Here is a 27762-nt window from a genome sequence, read left to right as displayed (position 1 = left end):
ATATCTCCGTGGAGATAACCTAATCAAGTTTCCAACCTATAGTGCCAAATAGGGATTAAAATAAATGGTTGCTCCCACAAGATTGGATCAGGATTAAAACAAGGCTTTTCAAGGGTACATAATCCTTTCAAACCGACACACACACACACACACTATATTCATAATCGAAGGAAATGCGAAATTTCAGAGCTCACAAAAAATTACAATGTTATTTTCTCCCACTAAGTTCATGAATTCTCCTTCAAATTCTCTCCATGTGTCCTAAGTTAAGATCACATGACATGGAGACTGAAGACAGAAAAGACTGAACTTGATCAGCAGTCTTCAATTGGTGGTCAGCCTTTATAATTTGAATACTGGGAGTTTTTATTAAGACCCTGCATGTTGTCCAATGTCCTCATAACAAACTGAGGACTGAAATATAAACCATAAATGAGTGGGAGCAGGCAAGGAAAAAAAGGGGAAGAAATAAGCAACATATTACCATTAGTTAATTAACTAAATAAATGCATTTATCTTGGTATGAGTATAAACTAAACCTGATCTTCACATGCTCCTTTTTCTTCTATGTTTCTGTCTTAACCAAGTATGTTTCACTACCAGGTAGAAAAAGTGGAGGTCCCAGCAGTTAATTAGCATGGGGATCTCACAAATAATGATGAGTATACCCTAGGTTAATACTTCATAATGACTGAACAATAGGTCATGCATTGTTGGCCAAGCCAACAATTTCAGGGAAGAGAGATTAAAAACTAAAATCCATAAACACAGATTTTAAGAAAATCTAAAAATTTGAAATGTAACTATAAGGAGGAAGCTCAGCATAATGCCTAGTTTCAGGTTTAGATCACCTTAAGAGGTGCAGCCACATTAAACTCAGCTGGTTTGAGAAAGAATTCTTTTTCCTTTGGGTCTGCTAAGATAACTTAGATTCCAAAGGTGTCAACATAATATTACTTAAGCCTGAAGAAAATATCAAAATCAGTGCAACAAAAATCTTAAGAAGGAAGAGATAACAGTGAAACAATGACTAATTAACTTTTATGTTGTTGATATTTTAGAGTAGATTTAAATGAGCTTCTAAAGTGTTTTTTAAATTATTGCATTTGTTTTTAATTTTTTGTTAAATATATGCCAAATAAATTGTGCATTAAATATAGTACAAATAATTGTGGCTATTGCTGCCCACATTTAAAAACAAAACAGACTTCCGGGTCAAGATCAAGATGGTGGCTTAATAATGTGCGCATTTTAGTTTGTCCTCCAGAACAACTACTAAATAACCAGAAACAGTACAGAACAGCTCCCGGAGCCACAATAGTGACCAGACACACAGCATACCCCAGTCTGGACCACTTGGACTGGCTGCGAGCACCCTCCAGAACTGTGAGTTCCCAAAGCTGCAGCGGCCAGCGCCCCTCCCCCACAGGCTGCTTCCCAGAGGGGAAAGGAAAGGACTTTACCACCAGCAGGGACTGAGCACAATCAAACGCCAATTGTGGAACTAATTAACAAATTCTGACTACTAAAAATAGGCCCCCAGCTTAGGTGAACCTGATCAAAGCAGAGGTTGCTCATTTTTGCCCCAGCGCCAAGGGGGCAGGACTTACAGAAAAGGGGGGGGCGGAAGAAGGAAACAGAGGTTTTTGTGGCTGTGTATCTACAAAGGCTTGACTGCCTCTGGATACAGCGGCAGGATTTTTCAGGCTGCAGCTGCCCCAGGTATAGGCAGAAGTGAGCTCTTTTGGGGGCTTATCTGGAGCTTGTGCCTTCCCCAGGGGAGGGGTGAAGCCCCACCCAGGTGGAATCCCTCCATCAAGGAATTCAGACACCAGGGCTTGGTAATTTGAAGCCATTAAAACCAGCCTACAACCTCTCCTCTGTCTCCACCATGAACCCAGCAGGGAGAGTCTGCCAGAGTTAAAGGTACTGCATCATCTTATGCTGGTGGGACCTGCAGCCAGACAAGCGCCACATACTGGGCAGGACAAGAAAAACAGTGTCCAGACACTTCACAGGTAAGTCTTTCAACCTGCTGGGTCTCACCCTCAGGCAAAACTGATGCAGGTGACTCTTTCCTCCTGATAGGAGGCCAATTTGGTCAGGGAAAATCTGGCTGTGGTCTATAATATCTAAGTAGACCCTCATAAGTGTGTGTGGGGGAAAGGCACCACACAAGCAGGGCAAGAAACAAGAAAACAAGAACTGAAAATTTCTCCTCTGTTAAACAAAACTTAAGCTAAAGGTCCAGATAAAGCTGAACAGAATGTCCAAGAACAGATAGACAACAAATTATCCAGCAAGAAAACCCTAGATAAAAGAAGTGAAAGCAATCTCCAGAATAAACTAATTAAGGTAATTAAATGTCTAGACGCCAACAACAACAACAAAAAAATCACACTAAGAAAATTGAAGATATGGCCCAGTCAAAGGAACAACCAACAATTCAAATGAGATACAGGAGCTGAAACAATTAGTTCAGAATGTACGAACAGACATGGAAAACCTCATCAAAAAACAAATCAATGAATTGAGGGAGGATATAAAGAAGGCAAGGAAAGAACAAAAAGAAGAAACTGAAAGTCTGAAAAAACAAATCACAGAACTTATGGGAATGAAAGACACAGTAGAAGAGATGAAAAAAACAATGGAAATCTACAATGGTAGATTTCGAGAGACAGAACATAGGATTTCTGAACTGGAGGACAGAACATCTGAAATCCGACAAGAAACAGAAACTATAGGAAAAAAAATGGAGAAATATGAACAGGGACTCAGGGAATTGAAAGACAATATGAAGCGCACGAATATACGTGTTGTGGGTGTCCCAGAAGGAAAAGAGAAGGGAAAAGGAGGAGAAAAACTAATGGAGGAAATTATCACTGAAAATTTCCCAACTCTTATGAAAGACTTAAAATTACAGATCCAAGAAGTGCAGCATACTCCAAAGAGAATAGATCCAAATAGATATACTCCAAGACATTTAATAATCAGAATGTCAGAGGTCAAAGAGAAAGAGAGGATCTTGAAAGCAGCAAGAGAAAAGCAATCCATCACATACAAGGGAAGCCCAATAAGACTATGTGCAGATCTCTCAGCAGAAACCATGGAGGCGAGAAGACAGTGGGATAATATATTTAAATTATTAAAAGAGAAAAACTGCCAACCAAGAATTCTATATCCAGCAAAATTGTCCTTCAAAAATGAGGGAGAAATTAAAACATTTTCAGACAAAAAAATCACTGAGAGAATTTGTGACCAAGAGACAGCTCTGCAAGAAATACTAAAGGGAACACTAGAGACAGATACAAAGACAGAAGAGAGAGGTGTGGAGAGGAGTGTAGAAAGGAAGACTATGAGTAAAGGTAAAAAGAAGGAAAATTAGATATGACATATAAAATCCAGAAGGCAAAATAGTAGAAGAAAGTACTACTCATGCAGTAATAACACTGAATGTTAATGGATTAAATTCTCCAATCAAAAGACACAGTCTGGAAGAATGGATTAAAAAACAGGACCCATCTATATGCTGTCTCTACTCAAAGGATACGAGGCCAAGGACACAAATGGACATTTACACACCAATGTTTATAGCAGCATTATTAACAATTACCAATAGATAGAAACAGCCAAAATGTCCATCAACAGACAGTTGGCTACACAAACTGTGACATTTACATAAGATGGAATATTATGCAGTTGTAAGACAGAATAAAGTTATGAAGTATGTAACAACATGAATGGACCTTAAGGACATTATGCTGAGTGTGATTGGCCAGAAACAAAAGGACAAATACTGTATGGTCTCACTGATAGGAACTGACATTAGTGAATAAACTTGGAATATTTCCTTGGTAACAGAGACCATCAGGAGATAGAAATAGGGTAAGATATTGGGTAATTGGAGCTGAAGGGATACAGATTGTGCAACAGGACTGAATATAAAAACTCAGAAATGGACAGCACAATATTACCTAACTGTAATATAATTATGTTAAAACACTGAATGAAGCTGCATATGAGAATGATAGAGGGAGGAGGGCTGGGGCATAAATGAAATCACAAAGAAAGATAGATGATAAAGATTGAGATGGTGTAATCTAGGAATGCCTAGAGTGTATAACGATAGTGACTAAATGTACAAATTTAAAAGCTGTTTTTGCATGAGGAAAAACAAAAGAATGTCATTACTGCAGTGTGCTGAAAATAGATGGTACTTAATATTTTAAAATTTCAACTAATGTGTGAGACTAAAGCAAAAAATGTTTATTTGGTACAAATCTATACTTTGACTAGTGCATCTCCTAATATAACTTATGTAGATAGTTGATTGAACACCTTAAGTACATGGAACTTTGTATAGGACATGAGATTTTGTTGGTTTGTCCAGGTGATGCCCTGATGAATCCCAGAGTGATTTGATCAGTGAGTGGAAAAGTATTTGCAAAGTCCCCTTCAGGGAATGGTGAAAATGGGGGAAAACTCAACTTCCCCAAGGTGAATTCTTGATATTCTCACAAGCAGTGTGGACAACCAAAGCTATAGGCTGAGCCCCCAGTCTTGGGGTTTGTTCATATGAAACTTAACCCCACAGGGGATAGGTCAAGTCTACTTAAATTAAGCCTAAGAGTCACTCCCAAGAGAACCTCTTTTGTTGCTCAGATGTGGCCTCTCTCTCCAGCCAACACAGCAAGCAGACTCACCACCCTCCCCCTGTCTATGTGGGACATGACTACCAGGGGTGTGGATCTTCCTGGCAGCGTGGGACAGAAATCCCAGAATGAGCTGAGATTCAGCATCAAGGGATTGAGAAAAACTCTAGAATGAGCTGAGACCCAGCATCAAGGGATTGAGAAAACCTTTTCCACCAAAAGGGGGAAGAGTGAAATGAGACAAAGTGTCAATGGCAGAGAGATTCCAAACAGAGTCAAGAGGTTATCCTGGAGGTTATTTTTATGCATTAAGTAGATATTACCTTTTTATCCAAGAGGAAGTGGAGAGGCTGGAGGGAACTGCCTGAAAATGTAGAGCTGTGTTCCAGTAGCCATGTTCCTTGATGATGATTGTATAATGATATAGCTTTCACAATGTGACTGTGTGATTGTGAAAACCTTGTGTCTGATGCTCCTTTTATCTACCTTGTCAACAGATGAGAGGAACATATGGAATAAAAATAAATAATAGGGGGAACAAATGTTAAAATAGATTTAGTTTGAAATGCTAGTGATCAATGAAAGGGATCAGTAAGGGGTATGGCCTGTAAAATTTTTTTTTTCTGTTTGTTATATTTTTCTGTTGTCTTTTTATTTCTTTTTCTGAATTGATGCTAATGTTCTGAGAAATGATCATGATGATGAATATGCAACTATGTGATGATATTGTGAATTGCTGAGTGTATGTACTGGGAATGTTTGTTTCTTGTAATTTTTTTTAATTAATAAAAAATTTTTTAAAAAAAGAATTAAAATGCAATAACCCAAAAAAAAAAAAAAAAAACAAGCAAACAAAACCCTTGGCATTGATAATCTGTCCTTCATTACTCCTTTTCTCTGAGCCTAAGCTTGACTCATCCCAGTTCTCCTTCCCTCACCAGAGGCAGTGGGGGGGGTGGGGGCAGAAATGGGATGAGATCTTCCCTCCCCAAATCAAACACATGCTTCCTTTCCTGTTCAAGGAAGATTGAACAGGAGCATCTATTCCTGTTAGTTAAAATCTTGCCCACAAGTTATACTCTCACTTGTCCAGAAAAAGATTTTCGCAATAGATCACAGTACAATTCCAAAATCTGTGTTACCTGTTTTAAGCATCACAGGTATGCGGTAACAACAAAATGGTCCCATCAATTCCATACTAAGATCAAGCCAGTTTCTTTTCATTTCTGCAGCTTGCTTTGATGTAACAATCAGGCCTATGCAGGAGCAAATGCTTGATCCAAAAAACATGCATGTCCTAAGAGTAATCAATAATTTTCAGGCACGGGACAACCTAAACCCAAGTGCAAGGAAGTAGAAATTGTCTAAGTCTGCAGGGCCCCTTTGCAAGTGCACTCAAATAATATTACTAACAAAACTTTTAACATCTTTCCCAAGAGGATTAAATGAGGAGAAGTTTTTAATCATGCACAAACCTCCAAAGATGAGAGGCAGTTCAGCATCTGCTCTGTCCTCAGGTTAGGGCCTCCTATGACCCCTAGATGTTCCCACACTTTCAGGCATCTTATGCAGACCCAACCACCAGAGGAGTAGGAGAAGTTCTCTCTCTTCTTGAGGTCTCTTTTAGAGAGTGAAGACATCTCTTTCTGAAGCTTCTCAGCAGCCTTCCCTTCACCATTCATTGACTAGAATTTCATCTCCTGTCTGTACCTAAACAATCCTTATGAAAGATAATGGAAAAATAATGACACATCAGGCTCACACTGTTCCAGTGGGATGGGGTCATGTGAGGGAACTAATTCACGTGGCTTAGCAAAATCGAAGATCTATCAGCAAGAGAAAAGGGAGAGAAACAGCTGTAATAGCTGTTGTATAGGCAACCAACGACGCGTATTACAAATGGAGATAGTAATGTGTTTTCCATAGGGTTGGTTGGTGAGGACAATATTTAAAAGTTTCTGGAAAGTATCTGGACCAATAAAAACATTTTTTTAATGTTATTCATTCTTTCATTTCCCCCTCCTTCCTCGATTTACCTCCAGTTTCAGTCTAGGCTTTTTTCTCTCTCCCTCATTTATTGGTTTAAGGGATTAAGCCTACAGGGTGTTAACCAGCAGCCTGGGAATTGTTCCATGGTGTCACCCTCACCCCTGTGCTGATATAGTGTAGATTATCCCAAAAAAAGCCACAGGGCTAATATCAAACTGCCTTCTGGGCATTCTAGCTTGCAGAACCTTTAAATAGTATAGAAGATCTAATTAGCATTAGCCTGTCCACATGAGCATTCTTTACACTACTCTCTAATTATTCATCCTGTATAATCAATTTGGGTGTAAGTTTTAGTAGCTACAGCTTTTCTGTGTTCTGTCATTCTTATAACATGCACTTAACCATTTTGTAGGTTTGTTGTACAAGTAACTATAATGCAGTTAGTTCAGAATTTCAAGTTAGAGCTCTGTAATAATTTCATGGAGAGAATGGCATAATTAACACTATGAATATAGTGATTTCAAATGCTAAGTGTATTGAACTACTGCAAGGTAAAGAATTTTACTTCCCTTTGCCTGGGAGAAATGAAAACTGACTTCATAAGTTTGGTAGGTGGTTTTCCCTAACATAATAATAAAAATAACAGTTAACACTTATTGCAAGGTTCACAAGCCAGGCACTTTTCTTTGTGCTTTACATTTATTCATTTATTTAATCCTCACAATGTCTATATGAGGTGAATACCATTATTAACCTTTCTTTTTAAATGAAGAAACTGAGATACCAAGAATAGTTAACTTACTCATGGTCATAAGTAATAAAGCTAAGCTCTATTACTTATACTCTAAAAGCCTATATACTCTAAAAGCCTATCTTCTTACACTATGTTGTATTAAAAACCCAATCTTAAGGGGGAAATCTTTATGACCTTGGATATGGCAGTGGATTTTTAGATATGACACCAAAAGCATGAATAACAAAATAATAAATAGATAAATCACCAAAATTAAAAAATTGGGAGCATCAAAGGGCATTATCAAAAAAGTAAAAAGAAAATCTATAGACTGAAAAGCAATAGGTGCAAGTCATATATCTGACAAAGTTTACTATCCAGAATATATAAAGAGCTTCTATAACTCAATAATAACAAAAACAAACAGCCCAATTTAAAAATGGGATAGGTACTGGAATAGACATTTCACCACAGAATATTTTCAAATGTCCAATAAGCACATGAAAAAAAAAATGTTCATTATCATTAGTCATTAGGAAAATGCAAATAAAAAACCACGAGACACCACTTCATACTCACTAGGATGGTTATTATTATAAAAATTGGAAAATAAATGTTGGTAAGGATGCAGAGAAATTGGAATCCTCCTACATTGTTAAGGGGATGTAATATGGTGACTCCTCAGAAAGTTAAATATAGACTTACCATATGACCCAATAGTTCCACTTCTAGGTATACATCCAAAAGAAATGAAAGCAGGGACTCAAACCAGAGACTTGTACAGTGACGTTCACAGCCACATTATTCACATTACTCACAATTGCCAAGTGCCCTCCCCAAGGCACTTTGCAGCTGGTCCCGCCCCCTTCATGGGCCCCTGACCCTGTTTTGACTGGGAAAGACTAACTTGGGAAAAGTCCTTACTGGGGATTCCCAGAATTTTCCTTCCAGGCAAAAACAGCTTGAGAAAATGAAAGGCATGTAGACTGAGAGAGGTACGTCTCCTGGGAAAAGGGGACAACTACAACTAAACTCCCGTAAACAGGGGAACTCCAAAACAACTACAAACAAAAGCCCAGGACAAGACAGAGGTCCAGAAACAGAGGGAAAACCCTGCATGCTGCATTCGCCTTGAGAAAATCTCTCTCTTACCAGCTGATCACAAAATCAAGAAACAGACATATCATCGAATAAATCCCAGAGTTAACATTTTAAAATGTACAATGTGCACCAAATGAGTACAAAACAAACAAAGAAACAGGAAATGACCCATCCAAAAGGAAAAGGATAAAAATATAGAAAACACCACGAAAGAATGAGAATGTTGACATACCAAACAAAGCCTTTAAAAAAATTATCTTAAAAATGCTTGAGGAGATGAAGGAAAATACAGAGAAAGAGTTAAAGGATATCAGGAAAACAATGAATGAGCACTATGAGAATCTAAGGAAAAAGAGAAATTTTTTGAAAGAACCAAAAATTACTGTAGTTGAAGATGACAATAACTAACATGAAAACTGCCCTGGAGAGTTTCAAGAGCAGACTAGAGCTGGCAGAAGAAAGACACAGAGAACTTGAAGACAATGCACTTGAAATGAGTCAGATTGAGGAGAAGAAAGGAAAAAGAAATATTAAAAATAAAACTAGTCTATGACAGCTATGGGACATGCCAAAGCCCAGCAATATATGCATTATGGAAGTCCCAGGAGAAAGGATACTAGACAGTGATTCAAAGCAGAATAAAGAAATAAAAATCAGCAGTAAATCTGGGTACTTATAAATGGCAGTGTTATCGTATTGTATTGTTTGGTATGTAACTCCACCTCTTTCTTCCTACAGGTGCTAAAATGCAAATGTACAAAAGTAATGATAAATTTATGTTTGAAACATTCGGCATAAAAAGATATAAGTGATGGATGAGGCTTGAGGACATAATGCTGAATGAAGTTAGGCAGACACAAAGGGATAAATACTGTATGATTCTACTTTTATGACCAGCATAAAGGTATAGTCAGAGGCTTATAATACAGAATATAGGGGACTTAGAGATACATAGAAGCTAGATATGGGTGAACCATTAGCTAATGAGGTTGAACTCCAATGTAAGGGAATAGATAGGAGCGAAGGTTGTTCTCTAAGTAACATTACCATATTGAAAACGAACAAGATTGAAAGGGGTTGTATAGACATATGTGTCCCACTAATTAACACTAGAAATATGAATTCTTGCAAGAATTACTTCAAAGATATGATTCTTGTTTAAGAGTGTTAAGTCCAGGGTACAGGGGGAAAACTGCTATTGCATGCTATGAGCTATGTTCAAAAGGAAACCCTCAGCACTACCACAGCAACAGCCGAGGTAAATAATGGGGGGAGGGACAAGAGTTAAGAGGAGGTTTAGATTTCCTGTTTGGCGAGGGTATGTTTAATGGTTTTCTGTCTCTTGGGAACAATGAAATTATCTAAAATTGAGAATGTTGATGGACTGTGGACTTTGGGCCCTCTACTTGATGCCGGATGAATGGAAGTAGCTGAAGGATGCACTGATAGAAAAGTAAATTGGTGAACAATGTTGTATACTCATGAACAATGGTTGCGCTGCTGCAAAAACGAACAAAGTCGTGAGGAGTGCAATGATGTGAATGAACATGTGGGACATTTGGTGAGACAAAATAAGCCAGAAACAAAAGAACAAGAATAGTATGATATCCTTTAGAAAATGCTTATAAGAAAACAGGGGCCTAGATTGTAAGCTTTTAGAGCAGAAACATTAAGTACAGAGTGGTGATTATTATTTCTGAATTTTGAGAGGCTGTTTTATATGTATTATATATATATTAGAGACAAGAATGAAGCCAAGCAGTTTGGAGTTAAAGTAATTCAGAACATAGAGGTAAGGAAGACAGTGTCTTTATTTGAGGACCATACTCTTTGAGACCAATGGAAGAAAGGTGTATAACCTAATTCAACCTATCTGTATAGCTCATTTGAACAACTGAAACTCATGGAGCACAGAATAAGAAAGAGGTCCTTTAATCCTGTATAGATTATTGTAATGCGTTGATACATCATAGAGTATATTAAGCAGATAATCAAAAAGTATTGGCAAAGTCCCTTGAAGAATGGGAGAAAAATATGGAACTATTAAACCCTACCTCCAGGGAATCCCCTGATACTCTGTGAAACTTTAGGGACACCCAAATCAATAGGCCATGCCCTTGATCAGGAGGCTTACTCTTGTGAAGCTTATGTAGGTAGCAGAGAAGCTTAGACTACCTATAGGCATGCCTAAGAGTTACTTCTGGAGGACCTCTGTTGTCGCTCAGATGTGGCCTCAGTCTCTCTAAGCCCAACTCTGCAAGTGAAATCATTGCCCTCCCCCTACGTGGGACATGACATCCAGGGGTGAAAATCTCCCTGGTGACGTGGGAGATGACTCCCAGGGATGAATCCAGACCTGGCACCATGAGATCAACAATTCCATCCTGACCAAAAGGGGGAAAAGATGTGTAATTAATAAAGTATCAGTGGCAAAGAGAGTTCAAATAGAGCCAAGAAGCTACTCTGGGGGTTGCTCTTATGCACGTTTGAATTAGACCTTGTTACCTACATAACCTGCCAACCCCCAACCAGGGCCATTCCAGCTAAACCTAAAGAACACCTAGGGCAATATATAAGTTTCCACAAGAGTTCCACGCACTAGAGTAACTTTCCAGAAACCTAAAACCTCCAGATGGGTCCTTGGACCAGATAAGTCCTCAAACCTAGCCTAGCCACTCCAGAACATCAGATCATTCCATCTCCCTACCCCATATTAGTGACAGACCTTTCCAATATGAGCAATTTAAAATTGCCATAGCCCAAACCCCCTAAAGAGAGGGATGGAAAGATCAAAGGTGATGGTGGAGTTATACAAAGAAGATAGGATTTAACAAATGAATATGAATGCTGAATCATTAAATTGATATCTGTTTTAGTCTCCAGTGTTTTAGAGCAACTAGAAGTAAAAACCATGTCAAACTCTGAAATTTGTTCTACAACTAATTGTGGTGCTGTGCTTTGAAATTTATAGCTGTTTTGTATGTGTTATTTTTCACAAAAAAAAAAGAAGGAAAAAAGTCTATTGTGATGATAAAAAAATATTTTAGACCTTTAGCCTGTATATTCTGGAGCAGCTAGAAGGAAAACTATGAGAGGATAGTATGGTAGTGCATGACAAACTCTGGGATCTGTCCTTTAACCACTTCTTGAAGAGTGCTTTAAAAACAATTGCTTGTTTATTTCTTTGCTTTGTATATATGTTATACTATACAATAGAGAAAAGTTAAAAAAAAAAAAAGCAAGTAATTAAAGGTGGCAGCTGTGACTGCCCTCCCCGTTTTAATTAACCTGTGTGCTCTTTAAATAGCAACTGTTGGGGGGGCACTGATTTCAATAAAAACAAGCATAAAAAATACATAAATGGTAACAAGTATGAAAAAATGGTGTGGGGGTGAGGAATATAAGAAAAATATATGTGCAGGCTATTGAACTTAAGTTAGTATTAAACCAAATATGATTGTTATATATTTAGGATGCTAATTTTAACCTTATGGTAATCACAAGAAAAATAACTGAAAAATAAATGCAAGTAGAAATGAGAAGGCACTAAATATGGAACAACACAAAAGAGCAAATAAATATAAAAGTAGGTATTAACAGAAGTGAGGGACAAAAAAAAAAAGAGGTAGAAGACCTACAAAGGCTAAATAGCCAAATGGCAGAAGAAACTCTTGTATTATAGTAGCATCTTTAAATGTAAATGGATTGAACTCTGCAGTCAAAACACAGAGTTGGTTCTACTGTTTAGGAAAGCATGGCCCAATTATATGCTGTCTTCAAAAGACTCACCTTAAACTCAAAGATACAATAGGTTGAGGGTGAAGGTATAGAAAAAATATACCATCCAGGTAGTAATCAAAAAAAAAAAAAAAGCTGGAGTGGCTGTACCAATATTGGATAAAATAGACTTTAAAAAACAGCTACAAAAAAAAAAGTTACAAGGGATAAAGATGGTCATTATATACTGATAAAGGAAGATGTAACAGTAGGAAAGTATAACAATTATAAATATATAAGCACTTAACAGCAGAGCCACAAATACATGAAGCAAATACTGACACATTGGAAGGAAAAAATTGAGAGTTCTATATTATTAGTAGGGGAATTTTATCCACTCTCAGTAACAGATAAAACATCTAGTCAGAAAATCAATAAGGAGGGATGGGGTTTAAATGATACACTAAATCAGCGAGACCCAACAGATATATATAGAACATTGCACCCAACAAAAACAAAATACACATTTTTCTTGGGTGCACATGGATAATTCTCCAGGATGGACCATATGTTGGGTCACAAACCAAGTCTCAAAACATTCAAAAATATTGAAATCATACAATGTACATTCTCTGACCACAAAAGAATGGTGCTAGAAATCAATTATAGAGGGAGAATGTAAAATTCATAAATGGGTGGAAATAAAACAATACACTCTTAAACAACCAATGGGTTAAGATGGAAAGCAGAGGCAAAATCAGGGAATATCTTGAAGCCAATGAAAATGAAAACACAACATACCAAAACTTACAGGATGCAGTGAAGTCAGTGCTGAGAGGGAAATTTATAGCTCTAATTGCTTACATTAGAAAAGAAGAAAGACTTAAATCAGAGACCTAGCTTTAAAACTGGAAGAACAGGAAAAAAAAAAAAAAAGAACAAACAAAACCCAAAGTGCGAAGAAAAAAAGTAACAAAAATTTAAGCGCAGATAAATTTAAAGAGAAAACAAAAAATGAGTAGAGAGGATCAACAAATCCAAAAGTTAGTTCTTTGAAAGCATCAATAAAGTTGACAAGCCTTTAGCTAGAGTGACAAAGGAAAACTAAAATCAGTAATGAAAAGGATGGCATTACTACCAACCTTGATGAAATATAAAGGATACTATGAACAATTGGATGCCATCAAATTAGATAATCTAGATGAAATGGACAAATTCTTAAAAACACACAAACTACCGATATTGACACAATGAGAAATAAAAGATCTCAACAAACCCATTACTAGTAATGAGATTGAATCAGTAATCAAAACCATTCCAACAAAGAAAAGCCCAAGACCAGATGGTTTCACAGGGGGAATTCTACCAAACATTCTAAGAAGAATTAGCACCGATCCTGCTCAAACTCTTCCAAAAAAAATTGAAGAGGAGGGATCATTTCCTAACTCATTCTAAAAGCCCAACATCATTGTCATACCAAAGCCAGCTAAAGATATCGTAAGAAAAAAAAAACTACAGACCAATATCTCTTCTGAACATAGATGCAAAAATCTTCAACAAAATGCTTAGCAAACTGAATCCAACAACACTTTAAAAGAATTATACACCATGATCAAACGGGATTTATCCCTGGTATGCAAGATTGGTTCAAATAAGAAAATCAATTAATGTAATACACCATAACAGAATGAAAGGGGAAAACAACATGATTATCTCAATTGATGCAGAAAAAACATTTGACAAAATGCAGCACATCTGCTTGATAAAAACACTTAGAACACAAGGAATAGAAGGAAGCTTCCTCAACATGATAAAGAGCATATATGAAAAGCCCACAGGTAACATCCTACTTAATAGTGAAAAACTGAAAGCTTTCCCTTGGAGATCAGGAATAAGACAAGAATGCTGCTATTCAACATTGTACTGGAAGTTCTTTCCAGAGCAATTAGACAAGAAAAAGAAATAAAAGGCGTCCAAAATGGAAAGGAAGAAGTAAAACTTTCCCTATTTGCAGATAATATGATCCTAAATAAAGAAAATCCTAAGAAATCCCAACAAAGCCATCAGATTTAATAAATGAATTCAGCAGTGTTGGGCTACAAGATCAAACAAAAAAATCAGTAGTGTTTCTAGACACTAATAATGAACAATCTGAACAGCAAATCACAAAAAATATTCCACTTACAATAGCAACTTAAAGAATCAATATCTAAAAATAAATCTGGACAAGGATGTAAAGGAATTGTGTGCAAAACAAAAACAAAACTACAAAGCATTGCTAAAAGAAATCAAAGAGGACCTAAATAAATGAAATGACATTCATGTTCATTCATTAGAAACTAAATCTTGTTAAGATGTCAATTCCATCCAAAGTGACTTACAGATTCAATGCAATCCCAATAAAAATTCTAACAGTCTTCTTTGCAGAAATGGAAAAACCAGTCATCAAATTTATATGGAAGGGTTAGGAGCCATAAATAGCCAGACATCTTAAAAAAAAGACAAATGAAGTTGGAGGACCCACACTTACGTATCTTAAAACCTATTACAAAACTACTGTAATCAAAAAAGTATGGTACTGGCACATATACAGACCTATAGACAAATGGAATTGAATTGAGAGCTCAGAAATCAACCCACACTTTTATGGCCAATTGATTTTTGACAAGGTGGCAAAAACCATTCAATTGCAAAAGAATAGTCTCTTCAACCAATGGTGCTGGGGAAACTGGATCTCCATTTGCAAACAGAAAGAAGGACCCATACCTCACACCATGTACAAAAATCTACTCAAAATGGATCAAATAGCTTAATATCGGGCGGGCCACGGTGGCTCAGCAGGCAAGAATGGTTGCCTGCCATGCCAGAGGACCCAGGTTCGATTCCCGGTGCCTGCCCATGTAAAAAAACCAAAAAAATAGCTTAATATAAGAGAACTATCAAACTACAGGAAGTAAATGTGGAGAAAAATCTTTAGGACCTTATGTTAGGTCATGGTTTCTTCAAATATCCACCCAAAGTACAAACAACAAAAGAAAAAATAGATAAATGGGACCTCATAAAAATAAAAAAATTTTGTTCCCCAAAGGACTTTATTGTGAAAGTAAAATGACAACCTACACAGCAGGAGAAAATATTTGAAAACCACACATCAGATAAAGGATTGATATCCAAAATATATGAACAAATCCTTCAATTTAACAAAAAAAAGACAACTCAATTTAAAAATGGTCAAAAGACTTGAATGGACATCCCTCCAAAGAAGATAGACAAAATGGTCAGAAAGCACATGAAAAGATGCTCATCATCATTGGCTATCAGGGAAATGCAAATCAAAACCACAGTGAGAAGTGCACAGATAGTTCGGCAGTAGAATGCTTGCCTTCCATGTGGGACACATGGGTTCGATTCCTGGCCCATGCACCCCACCCCCACCCCCACCAAAAAATAAAAGAAAACAAAATACAATGAAATACCATTTCATACCTCTTCGAATGGCTACTATTAAAAATGGAAAAATAACAATTGTTGGAGGAGATGTGAAGAAATAGTAAGGCTCATTCATTGCTGATGGGAATGTAAAATGGTGCAGCTGCTATGAAAAACAGTTTGGCAGTTCCTCAGAGGCTAAATATAGAACTACCATATGACCCAGGAATCCTCTACTAGGTATATATCTCAAAAAGTTGAAAAGCAGGGACTCAAACAAATATTTGGCCTCCGATGTTCATAGAATCATTGATCACAATTGCCAGAAGATGGGAGCAACCCAAGGGTCTATCAACTGATGAATAGATAAATTAAATGTTGTGAATACATACAAAGGAATATTAGTTTGCTGTAAAAAGGAATGAAGTTCTGGTACATGCAACAACATGGATGAGCCTTGATGGCATCATGCTGATTGAAATAAACCAGACACCAGAGGAACAATATTGTATGAACTCACTGACTTGAAACAATCAGAATAACCAAACTCATACAGACAGAATCTAGAATGTATGTGACCAGGGGATGGGGTAGGAATAGGGAATAAGAAGTTAAGGCTTAAAATGTACAAGGTTCCCGTTTGGAATGTTGGAAATGTTTTGGGAATGGATAGTGGTGATGGTAACACAACATTATGAACACAATTAACAACACTGAATTATTTATCTGAATGTGATTAAAGGGGGAAAGAAACAAAAAAACAAAAACTAAAATAAGACAAAAAAACAAAAAATAGAAAATAAAGGGAGAAATATTAAATTTTGAATGGTAACAGAATAAAATTTTTTTAAATCCATGCAACTACATTACAGAAACAGTGAAGCTTAAGTTAAACCATGGACTTTAATTGTTCATACAATTATGAAATTATGCTTTCATCAATTTTAACAAATGTTCCACACAAATGCAATGTTTATGGCAGAGTGGTATATGGGAATCCTGTGTTTTATGCATGATTATTCTGCAAACCCACAACTTCTCTAAAAAAGAAAAACAATAACACTGAACTGTACCACACAAATAATGGACCCTAATGTAAACTATGGACTATTACTAATAGTATAATTACAATAATATATCATCAATTGTAATAAAGTTGCAACACTATTGAAAAATGATAATAGGGAAAACTGTTTGAGGGGAGAGGGTGCTGTATGGGAACTCTTTACTTTCTGCATGATTTTTCTGTAAACCTACAACTTCACTAATAAAAAAATTAAATATTAAAAAAGTGTTTTAATATAGTAATTATATGTCTCTTCTAATTGAGAGCATCATTAATAGCAAGCTCTAGAGGCAGGTCTAATAACAATTGTTAACTTTGAAGTAGCAATTTAGTATAAATAAAACTTTAAGATATCAGCAGCAAATGAATATGACATAAAATTGTCCATAATTTCTACTGGTGACAGAATCATAGGTACTGCTGATTTCATTGTTGTTTGTTACCTACATTCAAAAGTGATGGAAATGCTCAATCTCATTCAGGGCTTAGTGAAAATAAAGATTTAATATTTTTCAACCAAGTTCAGCAGCTTCTCTGAATTCTATGCATGGCCTCCCATGGGCCCATGGACTTATGTTTAAGTACCATGCTCTGGGGAGTGATGGAGAAATAAATAAAGGACAACTTCATGGAGCAGAGCCACCTGCCTGCCATAAACTACCAGCCTACCTCTTGACTGTTCATAAGGGAAAAATAAGCTTCTCTCTTATTAAGGCTACTTTATTTTAAATCCCTTGGTTGCAACAGCTTAATCTGTCTTCTAGTATAATGAAATATCATTGTCCAGCAGAAAACTGTCTTTTACTGTGGCCATATAGCTTGAGGTCTAAAGAAGTTCACTTTTCTACTGTTAGGTCAAAAGAGTGAAGAAATCAAGAGGATAGGGAGAAGAGCTATTTAGAGGAGCAGGCTCCTTGTCACTTAGTTTGATATGAATGCTTTGTCACTCAGAAAATCCTGCTGTGGATCTCTTCAGCCGACACCACTTTTCTTGGGATTCTAAGAAGTGCAATCTCAGTTATCTAAACTCAAAGAGGTTTTGGTGCCTCCTTTGTTTGCTCTGGCTGGAATCTACATCAAACAGCAGTGATAAAGGATGCTTCTAAAGAATTTAGTCTGTTAGCATATCTGAGGAAGGATGGGGAAAAAAGGGAGGCTTCCTCTATGCCTGTATTTTGATCGCCCACAAATTTTCCCTTTACTATACAAATTTTGAGCTGAACCCTTTATTTGAATCCGAATCAAGGCAGGAGATGCTTGTGTTGCACAATTCCTTGTTATTCTTCAGAAAGGGCTTATACAGAAGAAACAAACAAACAAACAAATGAACAAAGTTATAACTGTTATTCAAAAAACATCCAAAGATTAGGCATGATAGGATTCTGAAGAGTTTCTGATCACACATCAAAACTGCTTGGCACTATTGCAAACTATGGACTCTAGTTGACATTATTATCTTAACATTCTTTCATTGACAATAACAAATGTACAACGCCAAAAATAGGGGTCAGTAATGGGGGTGGGGATAAAGAATATGGGATGTTTGCGGTTTTATTTTTTATTTTTATTTTGGGAGTGGATAATGAAAATGTTCTAAAACTGACTGTGATGAATGCACAACTATGTGATGTAATGTGATGATACTGTGAGCCATTGATTGTATATTTTGCATGGATTGCATGGGTATCTTAATATCTCAATAAAATTGTATTTGAAAAAAACTGCTTGGCAGACCTTTTTCTCAAGTCCCAGAAGGAATAACTGGTTTTGTGTAAAAAGGTTAGAAAAGCTTAAAATCAGAGACAATAGCAATGCAGGGGTGTTTTGAAAACATCACATATCATTCTAAATCCAAGGAACACAGGTAGGAAAGGTAGCATTCACTTCCTACTGGAGTCAGGCTTTTTCTAGACGACAAGCACAATGTTCTCTATGCCTTAACAAGGATGCTGAGAGAAGAGACAGGAAAGCCATATTGGTAATAATAACGATCTCTAATGTTTATTGAGTTTGTACAGAGTTTGCATTAGTTCATTAAATGTTTGGGAGAATTTGTCAGAAGCCATCTGGCACTGGAATTTTCTTTGTGGGAAAGATTTTAAATTATGAATTCTTTCTTTAATAGATATAGGGCTATTCAACGTTTCCATTTCTTTTTTGTAAGACTCATTCCTTTGTGTTTTACAAGGAGTTTGTTTGCCTCATTTAAGTCATTGAGTTTATTGACATAACATTCACTGTAATATTCTCTTGTAAGCCTTTTAATGTCTGCAGAGCTGATGGTGTCTTTCTTTCATTCCTAACATTGATATTTTACCTTTCCTATCTGCTTTTCTTGGACAGTGTAATCAGAGTTTGCAAAGGTTATCAGTCTTTTCAACAAACCAAAGTTTAGCTTTGTTGACTTTTTTCATTTTTCTCTTTTGCTAATTTCTGCTCTCATTCAGATTACTTCCTTCCTCCTACTTACTTTGTGTTTAATTTGGTTTTCCTTCTACTGGCTCCTTAAAGTGGAAAATGAGGGCGTTATTTTAAACCCTTTTTAATTTTCTTAGAGAAGTATTTAAAGCTACAAATTTACCTTTAAACATCATGTTACTGCATCGCAAAAATTTTTATGTGTTTTCAGCGTAATTCAGTTCAAAACATTTTCTCCTTTTCCTTGTGTTTCCTTCTTTGGCCAACGGGTTGTTTAGAGTGCATTGTTTAATTTCCAAAGATTTGGGGATTTTTATGGATACATTTTTGTTAATATTATCTTCAGAGAACCATTGTAAAATTTCTATCTTTTGAACTTTATTGAGATTTGTTTTTTATGGTTCAGTACATGTTTTATCTTAGTAAACATCCCAAGTGCTTTTGAAAAGAATGAGCATTCTGTGATTGTTTATTGTAGGGGTTTGTAAATATCGATTAAGATAAGACAGTTATCTTAATTGATGGAATGATTCAGACCTTCTATATCCTATCTAATTTTTGTCTACTTTATCAATTACTGAGAAAGTAATGTGTTAGAATCTACTTTGGGCTTGCCTATTTCTCCCTTTATTTCTGTCAATTTTTGCTTCATATAATTTGACGCTAATACACATTCTTTATTATTACATCTTCTTGATGATTTTCCCTCTCATCATTTTGAAATGTCCTTTCATGTAGTAATATTTCTTGCCTTGAAGTCTACTTTGATTTTAATATAGATATTATAGTTTCCTGTCTTCATGTTCACTGATCCTTACTTCTGCATGTTCAATCTAATGTTATGCCTAGCAAATAAGTGTTTAATTCAGATATTGTATTTTTTCACTTCTAAGATTTCTATTTTTTCCTTTTTTAGAGTTTGTCATTTCTTTTTTCTTTTCTTAAATACTCAGTTATATTAATCATCTCCTGCAAATCTTCTAAAAATATATTTTAAATGGCATTTTTAAAATCCTTGTCTGCTAATTCCACTATTATATGGGCCTGTTTCTATTAAGTGTTTTTTTATTATTATTATTATTATTATGGATGCCATTTTCTTGTTTCTTAGCATGTTTCATGATATTTTTTAATATTCTGGACATTGTATATAAAATAACAGTGATGACTACAGCATAATATTTTATTTTGTTTAATTTTTTTTTGTTTCCCTGAGAATTCAAGCCCTTTTTCTGATGATTAGGATGAAGAACTGATCACCCATATTCCTTTTAGAGTCAAGTCAAGCCGGGCCTGGTTTACAGCTTTAGATAGATTGAAATCACCTGTGACTAGTCCAACTCCCCACTTCCTGAGTCACAGCCTTTTTTATGTTTTCAGTGGCTAAATTAGCTGGGAGAGGGTTGGCTCCAGTTTCAGATATTTTTGGTCTATCTTTGGATTCTTCTCAAGTAAGGACCTGGGATCCAAACACCACAAGAATGCCTAAGACTAAGCGATTTCTCTGTTTACCAGCCCTTCCTTAGCTGTTATTTTCTCAGCAAAACTTATGGCAGGGGAGGGTAGTGGGGCAGGGGAGGGTAACAGGGATAAAGTGCTGAGCCCTTAATCGGCCCCTGTGTTTGGGGCCTTTTCAAACTCTAATTCATCCCGACATTCCCACTAGGTGCAAGACCCAGCTTATTTCTCCTTGACCCATAAATTTCTCTATCTCTTTTTTTTTTTCAGCCTTTTGTTTTGTTTTTAATTTACTTATTAGCCTTTAGTTTTTAATTTGAAAAAGTTTACATTTTATCTGCATTGAAGAATCAAGGCAGTATTACTCAAGGTTATATGATGCAGTGTTTCCATAGATCGAAACGGTGAATAAATCCAAAGTTGGTTTCTTCAATCTCATTCTTCATTGCTTCCTCCTAAATATTGTATTTTATTGTTAATATAAAAGTGTGCTGTTGTTCTCTCAAAAGAACTTGGCAGTTCATAAATAAAGAGAGAAAAAAAAAAGGATGCACATCTTTCCCAACCTCCAAGTCCTTTAAGGTTAATTTAGCTGCCACACGAAATTTCCTAGGAAAGAAAGTAGCTGGAGCCCATGAATCAGGCGATCGACTCATCTATGCTTGCAGCATGCATTTCACTCCTGCTTAAGTTTTTCATCATGATATGATTTACCATGCCAAAAGCATTGATAAGGTCGATAACCACATTCTGGTCACACTCCGATTATTCAGTAACTTTGGACAAATCTTTAAATCATCACGTGGCAGGTAACAAATCCTTCATCACAAGATCACAAAACACTAATTATCAGATAAACTTCCTGTTTCTATAGTATGATTCTGAATACATCTATAAGATTGTAGAGGAATTTGCCACAATCATTGTAATCACTTAAAAGACTTTCTTTGCTTTTTCCTTTAGAAAAAAAAAGTCTGTGCTTCACAAATACATTTTTAGTATTTCTGTTTAAAATTTTGTGGGTTTGAGTTACTTTTTCAGGGGCTATTCATCCATGTTTGGGGTTATCTTGGTGGTTCTACTTCTATTTCCATTAATTAAGGTATAGTGAGAAAACAATTCATGTTTTAGTTTCCTCAGCTGCTCAAACAAATACCAGGTGTTGGGTTCCCATTGCTTAAACAATAGGAATCTATTAATTCATGGTTTTAAGACTAGGAAAAAAATCCAAATCAACACATGATCAAAGCAATTCTTTCTTCCCCAAGACTGGTGTCTTGGGTTGGCTGCCGATGATCCTTGATCCTTGGCTTCTCTGTCATATGGCAATACATATGGCAGCCTCTCCTGGCCTCTCCCTTCTCTTCTGGGTTCTATTGACCTTTAGCTTCATGCTTCCTGTGGCTTTTTCTCTCTCTGTCTGAATTTCATTAAGTTTCTCTATCTCTTTAACAGACCCACCCATGGCAAAATCAGGAAGCAACCCCTGGTATGGAAGTTGCCATAGCTCTCTCCTTACTTATAAGGGGCTCTTTTGTCTTTGAAATTCAATTAATTAAGGCTTTGTTGGATGAACATGACCTGTTATTCATCCTTTAGTAAATACTATTCTGTTTTAGATTTTTCTTCTTGTTTCCATGGGAAAGAAGATCTTTCATACCCTTTTACATCTCACCCAGAAGCTGAAAGAAACTCCCACAAAGCCTGAGCTATTTACCATTATGTATTAGTTAGGGTTCTCTAGAGAAACAAAATCAACAGGAAGTATTCATAAATATAAAATTTATAAAAGTGTCTCACGTAACTGTGGGAATGTAGAGTTCAAAATCTGCAGGGCAGGGGCCGCGGTGGCTCAGCGGGCAAAGTGCTTGCCTGCTATGCCGGAGGACCTCGGTTCGATTCCCGGCCCCAGCCCATGTAACAAAAAACGGAGAAACAGAATACAATAAAACAAGAAAAATGTTTAAAAATGTTTCCCTTTCTTCCTTCCTTCCTTCCTTCTATCCTTCCTTCCTTCTCTCTGTCTTTCCTTTAAAAAAAAAAAAAAAAAAAAAAAAAAAAAAAAAAAAAAAATCTGCAGGGCAGGCTGTGGAGCTGACGATTCTAATGGAGGGTCTAGACAAACTCCACAGGAGAGGCTCATCGGCTGAAGCAGGAAGAGAGTCTGTCTCTTCTGAATTCTCCTTAAAAGGATTCCAGTGATTAGATTAAGCATCATTCATTGCAGAAGACACTCCCCTTGGCTGATTATAAATGGAATCAGCTGAGGATGCAGCTGATGTGATCATGATTTAATTCTATGAAATGTCCTCTTAGAAACAAACAGGCCAGCACTTGCCCAACCACTCAAACAGGTACCACTACCTGACCAAGTTGACACATGAACCTGACCATGACACATTATTTTAAACTTCTTCCCAAATATGAAAAGTAAAAAAGGTAGAAAACCAAGTTTTGTGAAGAACAGAAAAAGAATTCAGCATATTCACAAGATAATGTTGAATGAGCAGCATATTTAAAGCAAATTAAAATAGGTAATATGACTTTAAGCATGAACCAAAAGAACTACATAAATTGTTTTAACTTTATTATTCAAAAATTTTTCTTAGTCTGCCAAACATACATTATTGTGCCATCAGGAGCAATTCCACCTGCAGCTTTCACAGTTCTGTGTAGTCATTTTTCTTTCTGAGATATTCAAACCCTGTTTAATGGGTTAATTTATAAAGATGGCACTAATCCGTTGTCTAGGAAAAAATGGTTTCATGTAAATTCCACACTCATTTCTGAAATTTTTCTCCAATAAGGATTCTGATAATGAACATCAATAAAAGGCCCTTGCCCAGGGTTTGAGACGAACAATTTTGACACAATTTTCATGGCTCTACAGCCACTCACCTTTTCCAAAGTCACCCAGCTATTAGATGGTTTGGTCCTTGATCTCATTCTTTTCCCACATTTTTTCCCGCAGTCTTCCTCTTTCTCTCTTTCATATACACATCCGAACTCACACGCCCAATCATACAGTGTTTTACAGAAAATCTCTATCATGAAGATAACTTTTAAAGTTTAAAAGCCACAGGCTTACCACACTATAATACATGAAATGTCAAACGTGGTTTGTGGCATATACTTGCATGTCCAGAAACCTAGATTTATGCTGACTTGTGGTTCAATAACTGTAGAACAGAATTTTGACAGAAAGCTTTTGTTTTGCCCTGAAACATAGGATGGGTCAGTTCGGTCCAGAAGAAACAAAACTCCAAGTTCTCTCTTTCAACTTAATCCACTCCGTTCCTAAAGAATATGGTCTTACCAAATATACCTGAAATCTCTTTAATGTTAACTCTAGCCTGTTTTAATTAAGTAGCATCATTTTGTCAAAACACCAGGTGAAGTCATGAAATAGGAAAAAATAAAATCTGTCTTCAATGTTCCCTGTCTTCTATCTTGTTCCACCTTCTACCCTGCTTCATGGGGAAAGGTCTAAGAAGACAATATAACTAGTGACTAGGCACGAAACTTTGGAGACAGATATGGGTTAGAATTCTTGTTATTTTCTAGTTATGTGACCTTCCACGAGGTACTTGAACCTTTGATGCGTCCAGTTTCCTCATTCATTTAACAAATATCTACTGAGCAATAGGTATATGTCAGGCACTCTGCTAGGCACTAAAGCTATAGCAATGAAGACATGTGAAGTCCCTGCCATACCAAAGCACAAAATGGGGATAAGACTATATACTTCAGGACTTTTTTTTTTCAAGGATTAAACAATTGCTTCTCAGTTCCAACTGTACATTGGATTCCCCTGGGGAGCTTTTTAAAAATACTGATGCCCAGCAGCTACCCACTCCCAGGACCAATTAATTCACAATCTCTGGAGGTGAGAGCTAGATGCTGGTATTTTTTAAAGCTCCCCTTTGGATTCTAATGTGCTGCCAGGATTGAAAACCACTGAATTAAATGAAGTTAAGGCACAAAGTTAGAAATCAGTGAATTGTACAATAACATTTATGACTCATGGTGCCGTGGGATCTGGTCAAATTGAAAGTAACAGCATCCAACAGGAAAATAAAGCTGAAACAAATACAAATATTTTACTTAGTCCAAAAATACCTAAGAATGATGGTAGAGTCATAGAATATGAGGTCAGAGAAGTCCCAGGATGGGGACAGGGAGGTGCAGACCATATAGGAGTGATGTGATGACATGTCTTTATAGGAGTCATCTGGATTCTGTCTGGAGAAGCCTGGAGGAGGCAAACACAGAAGCCTGGAGGCCAATTCAAAGACTACTGCAGTGGCCCAGGGAAAGGAGCTCATGGTGGTTTGCATTAGGGTAGTAGTAGGGGAGGTGGTGAGAGCTGGTCAGATGGAGACAATTCTTGAAGGTAGTACCGACAGGATCTGACTGGCACGTTGGATGTAAGGTGTGAAAAGAGGACTCCAAAGATTTTGGACTGAGCAAATGGAAGAATTGAATTGCCAATTAACTGAAGACGAGAAGTCAAGGTAGTGGTCATAATTAGTAAATATGCTATTGTGATACGAGGGAAAAATAATCAACAGACTAATTCTAATTCACATGGAGTATTATTAACTAGATAATTTCCTCCGTCTCTTTATTCAACAAACATTTATTGAGTCTATGATGGTTTAAACGTTGTGGTAGGTGCTAGGAAGACAAACATGCTAACTTGATCCAAGAAATTTACCGGGACACAATGAATCCTAAAGATGGATTTATCGGCATCAGAATAAATGGTCTCTGGGGAGATTTGCATAGAGACAAAGAATCCTGCTCTGATTTTCTAAAACTAATTAAGTAACCACCCTTTTAGTAGTTGTGTGATTTGGGGCATATTTACTTAAACTTTCTGGACAATAATTTCATAATTAATCAGGAATAATGTATATTCAATAATTATTCATTTCTTCCCACTCTAATACTTGCAGATTGTAAACTGCCCCAACTGTAAAATCCAGAGATAGTCCTGCTTTGTTCCTCTGTGAAGGAAATGATGGAAAATTCAGTTTAATTCCCCCAAAATACTCTGTGTGGATGGTTTGCTATTGAGTATTTCTAAAAAGTCTCTTCTGAGAAGCAACCAAGGTCCCTGCCCCCAGGCCCTCCCCTCCCCTCCCCTCCCCACTTCCCCATCCCGCACCCCCACCCCGGGCTACCAATATCACTAATTTGGTCCGAGGACTCAGCTCATCCGGCATCAAATCCACCACAAAAGTGAAGGCTGCCAGCACCAACACTGGGAAGGGGAACTGGGAGCAGAGAGACAAGCATGGGAATCTTTCCTCCATTCAAACAATACTGAGAATCTACCACTTGCCTGTAGAAGTTTTAAGTCCTGGAGATGATGTATGAACAAAAAATGCAAAAATCTCTGCCCGCATGGACCTTATTTTCTATTGGAGGACACAGGCATTAAATAATATATATGTCTAAATGTTAGAAATATTAGACAGTTATAAATATCAAGTGACAAATGAGTAAATTAAAGCCCTTGGCTCCCACTGCAAAGGGAAAGCCATGCTGTACCAACCGAGACTATAGTTAAACTCTGATTTACATTTACATAAGATGTGGTCATTTAACTGTATAAGATTTGAGTTTATCTTCCTAGCTCCAGTTGTATCCAGTTTGTAACCACTGTCCTGGGTTTCTGGTTTGATCCCTTAAACTCCCACTAGCTCGACTGAGAAGAAGCCCAGATCCTAGCCATGATTCTATGTCTTTCCTAAGTGCATGTTGTTGCATCCTAAAGCAGAAGCAGTGGTCTTCAAATGTCTTTTACTGTTTTATACATTAAAAGAATTTGAAAATTATGTATTCCGTTGCCATAGCTTTCCATCAAAATTTTTCATTTTTTAATAGTATCAGATAATATCATTTCTGTGATATTATAAAATTCGAATTATTATTATTATTTTTTATAGCTCGGATGCAGCTTCATTCAGTGTTTTAACATGATTACTTTACAATTAGGTATTATTGTGCTGTCCATTTTTGAGTTTTTGTATCTAGTCCTGTTGCACCGTCTGTATCCCATCAGCTCCAATTACCCATTATCTTACCCTGTTTCTAACTCCTGCTGAACTCTGTTACCAATGACATATTCCAAGTTTATTCTTGAATGTCGATTCACATCATTGGGACCATACAGTATTTGTCTTTTAGTTTTTGGCTAGACTCACTCAGCATAATGTTCTCTAGGTCCATCCATGTTATTACATGCTTCATAATTTTATCCTGTCTTAAAGCTGCATAATATTCCATCGCATGTATATACCACAGTTTGTTTAGCCACTCGTCTGTTGATGGACATTTTGGCTGTTTCCATCTCTTTGCAATTGTAAATAACGCTGCTATAAACATTGGTGTGCAAATGTCCATTTGAGGTTTTGCCCTTAATTCCTTTGAGTAGATTCCCAGCAATGGTATTGCTGGGTCGTATGGCAATTCTATATTCAGCTTTTTGAGGAACCGCCAAACTGCCTTCCACAGTGGTTGCACCATTTGACATTCCCACCAACAGTGGATAAGTGTGCCTCTTTCACCGCATCCTATCCAGCACTTGTCATTTTCTGTTTTGTTGATAATAGCCATTCTGGTGGGTGTGAGATGATATCTCATTGTGGTTTTGATTTGCATTTCTCTAATGGCCAGGGACATTGAGCATCTCTTCATGTGCCTTTTGGCCATTTGTATTTCCTCCTCTGAGAGGTGTCTATTCAAGTCTTTTTCCCATTTTGTAATTGGGTTGGCTGTCTTTTTGTTGTTGAGTTGAACAATCTCTTTATAAATTCTGGATACTACACCTTTATCTGATATGTCGTTTCCAAATATTGATTCCCATTGTGTAGGCTGTCTTTCTACTTTCTTGATGAAGTTCTTTGATGCACAAAAGTGTTTAATTTTGAGGAGTTCCCATCTATTTATTTCCTTCTTCAGTGCTCTTGCTTTAGGTTTAAGGTCCACAAAACTGCCTCCAATTATAAGATTCATAAGATATCTCCCTACATTTTCCTCTAACTGTTTTATGTTCTTAGACCTAATGTTTAGATCTTTGATCCATTTTGAGTTAACTTTTGTATAAGGTGTGAGATACGGGTCTTCTTTCATTCTTTTACATATGGATATCCAGTTCTCTAGGCACCATTTATTGAAGAGACTGTTCTGTC

General features: G+C 36.7%; 1 protein-coding gene across 2 annotated transcripts in view; it reads right to left on the bottom strand.

Annotated features, from left to right (window-relative positions):
- TBC1D30 (TBC1 domain family member 30) overlaps positions 1-27762 on the bottom strand; it is a 249775-nt gene that overhangs the window by 41613 nt on the left and 180400 nt on the right. Inside the window, exon 13 of one of the 2 annotated variants that reach the window (XM_077111317.1) lies at positions 6138-6372. The exons of the other annotated variant lie outside the window; for it this stretch is intronic. Within the exon in view, the coding sequence (XP_076967432.1) occupies positions 6338-6372 (35 nt within the window). The 3' untranslated portion in view covers positions 6138-6337. Of the gene's footprint in view, positions 1-6137; positions 6373-27762 lie in introns of those variants that run through there. 2 annotated transcript variants of the gene reach the window in all.

The sequence above is a fragment of the Tamandua tetradactyla genome, chromosome 7 (assembly GCF_023851605.1).
Source record: "Tamandua tetradactyla isolate mTamTet1 chromosome 7, mTamTet1.pri, whole genome shotgun sequence".
Taxonomy (NCBI): Eukaryota; Metazoa; Chordata; class Mammalia; order Pilosa; family Myrmecophagidae; genus Tamandua; species Tamandua tetradactyla.
Note: the sequence above shows the minus strand (reverse complement) of the source record. Positions and strands in the feature narration are given on the sequence as shown.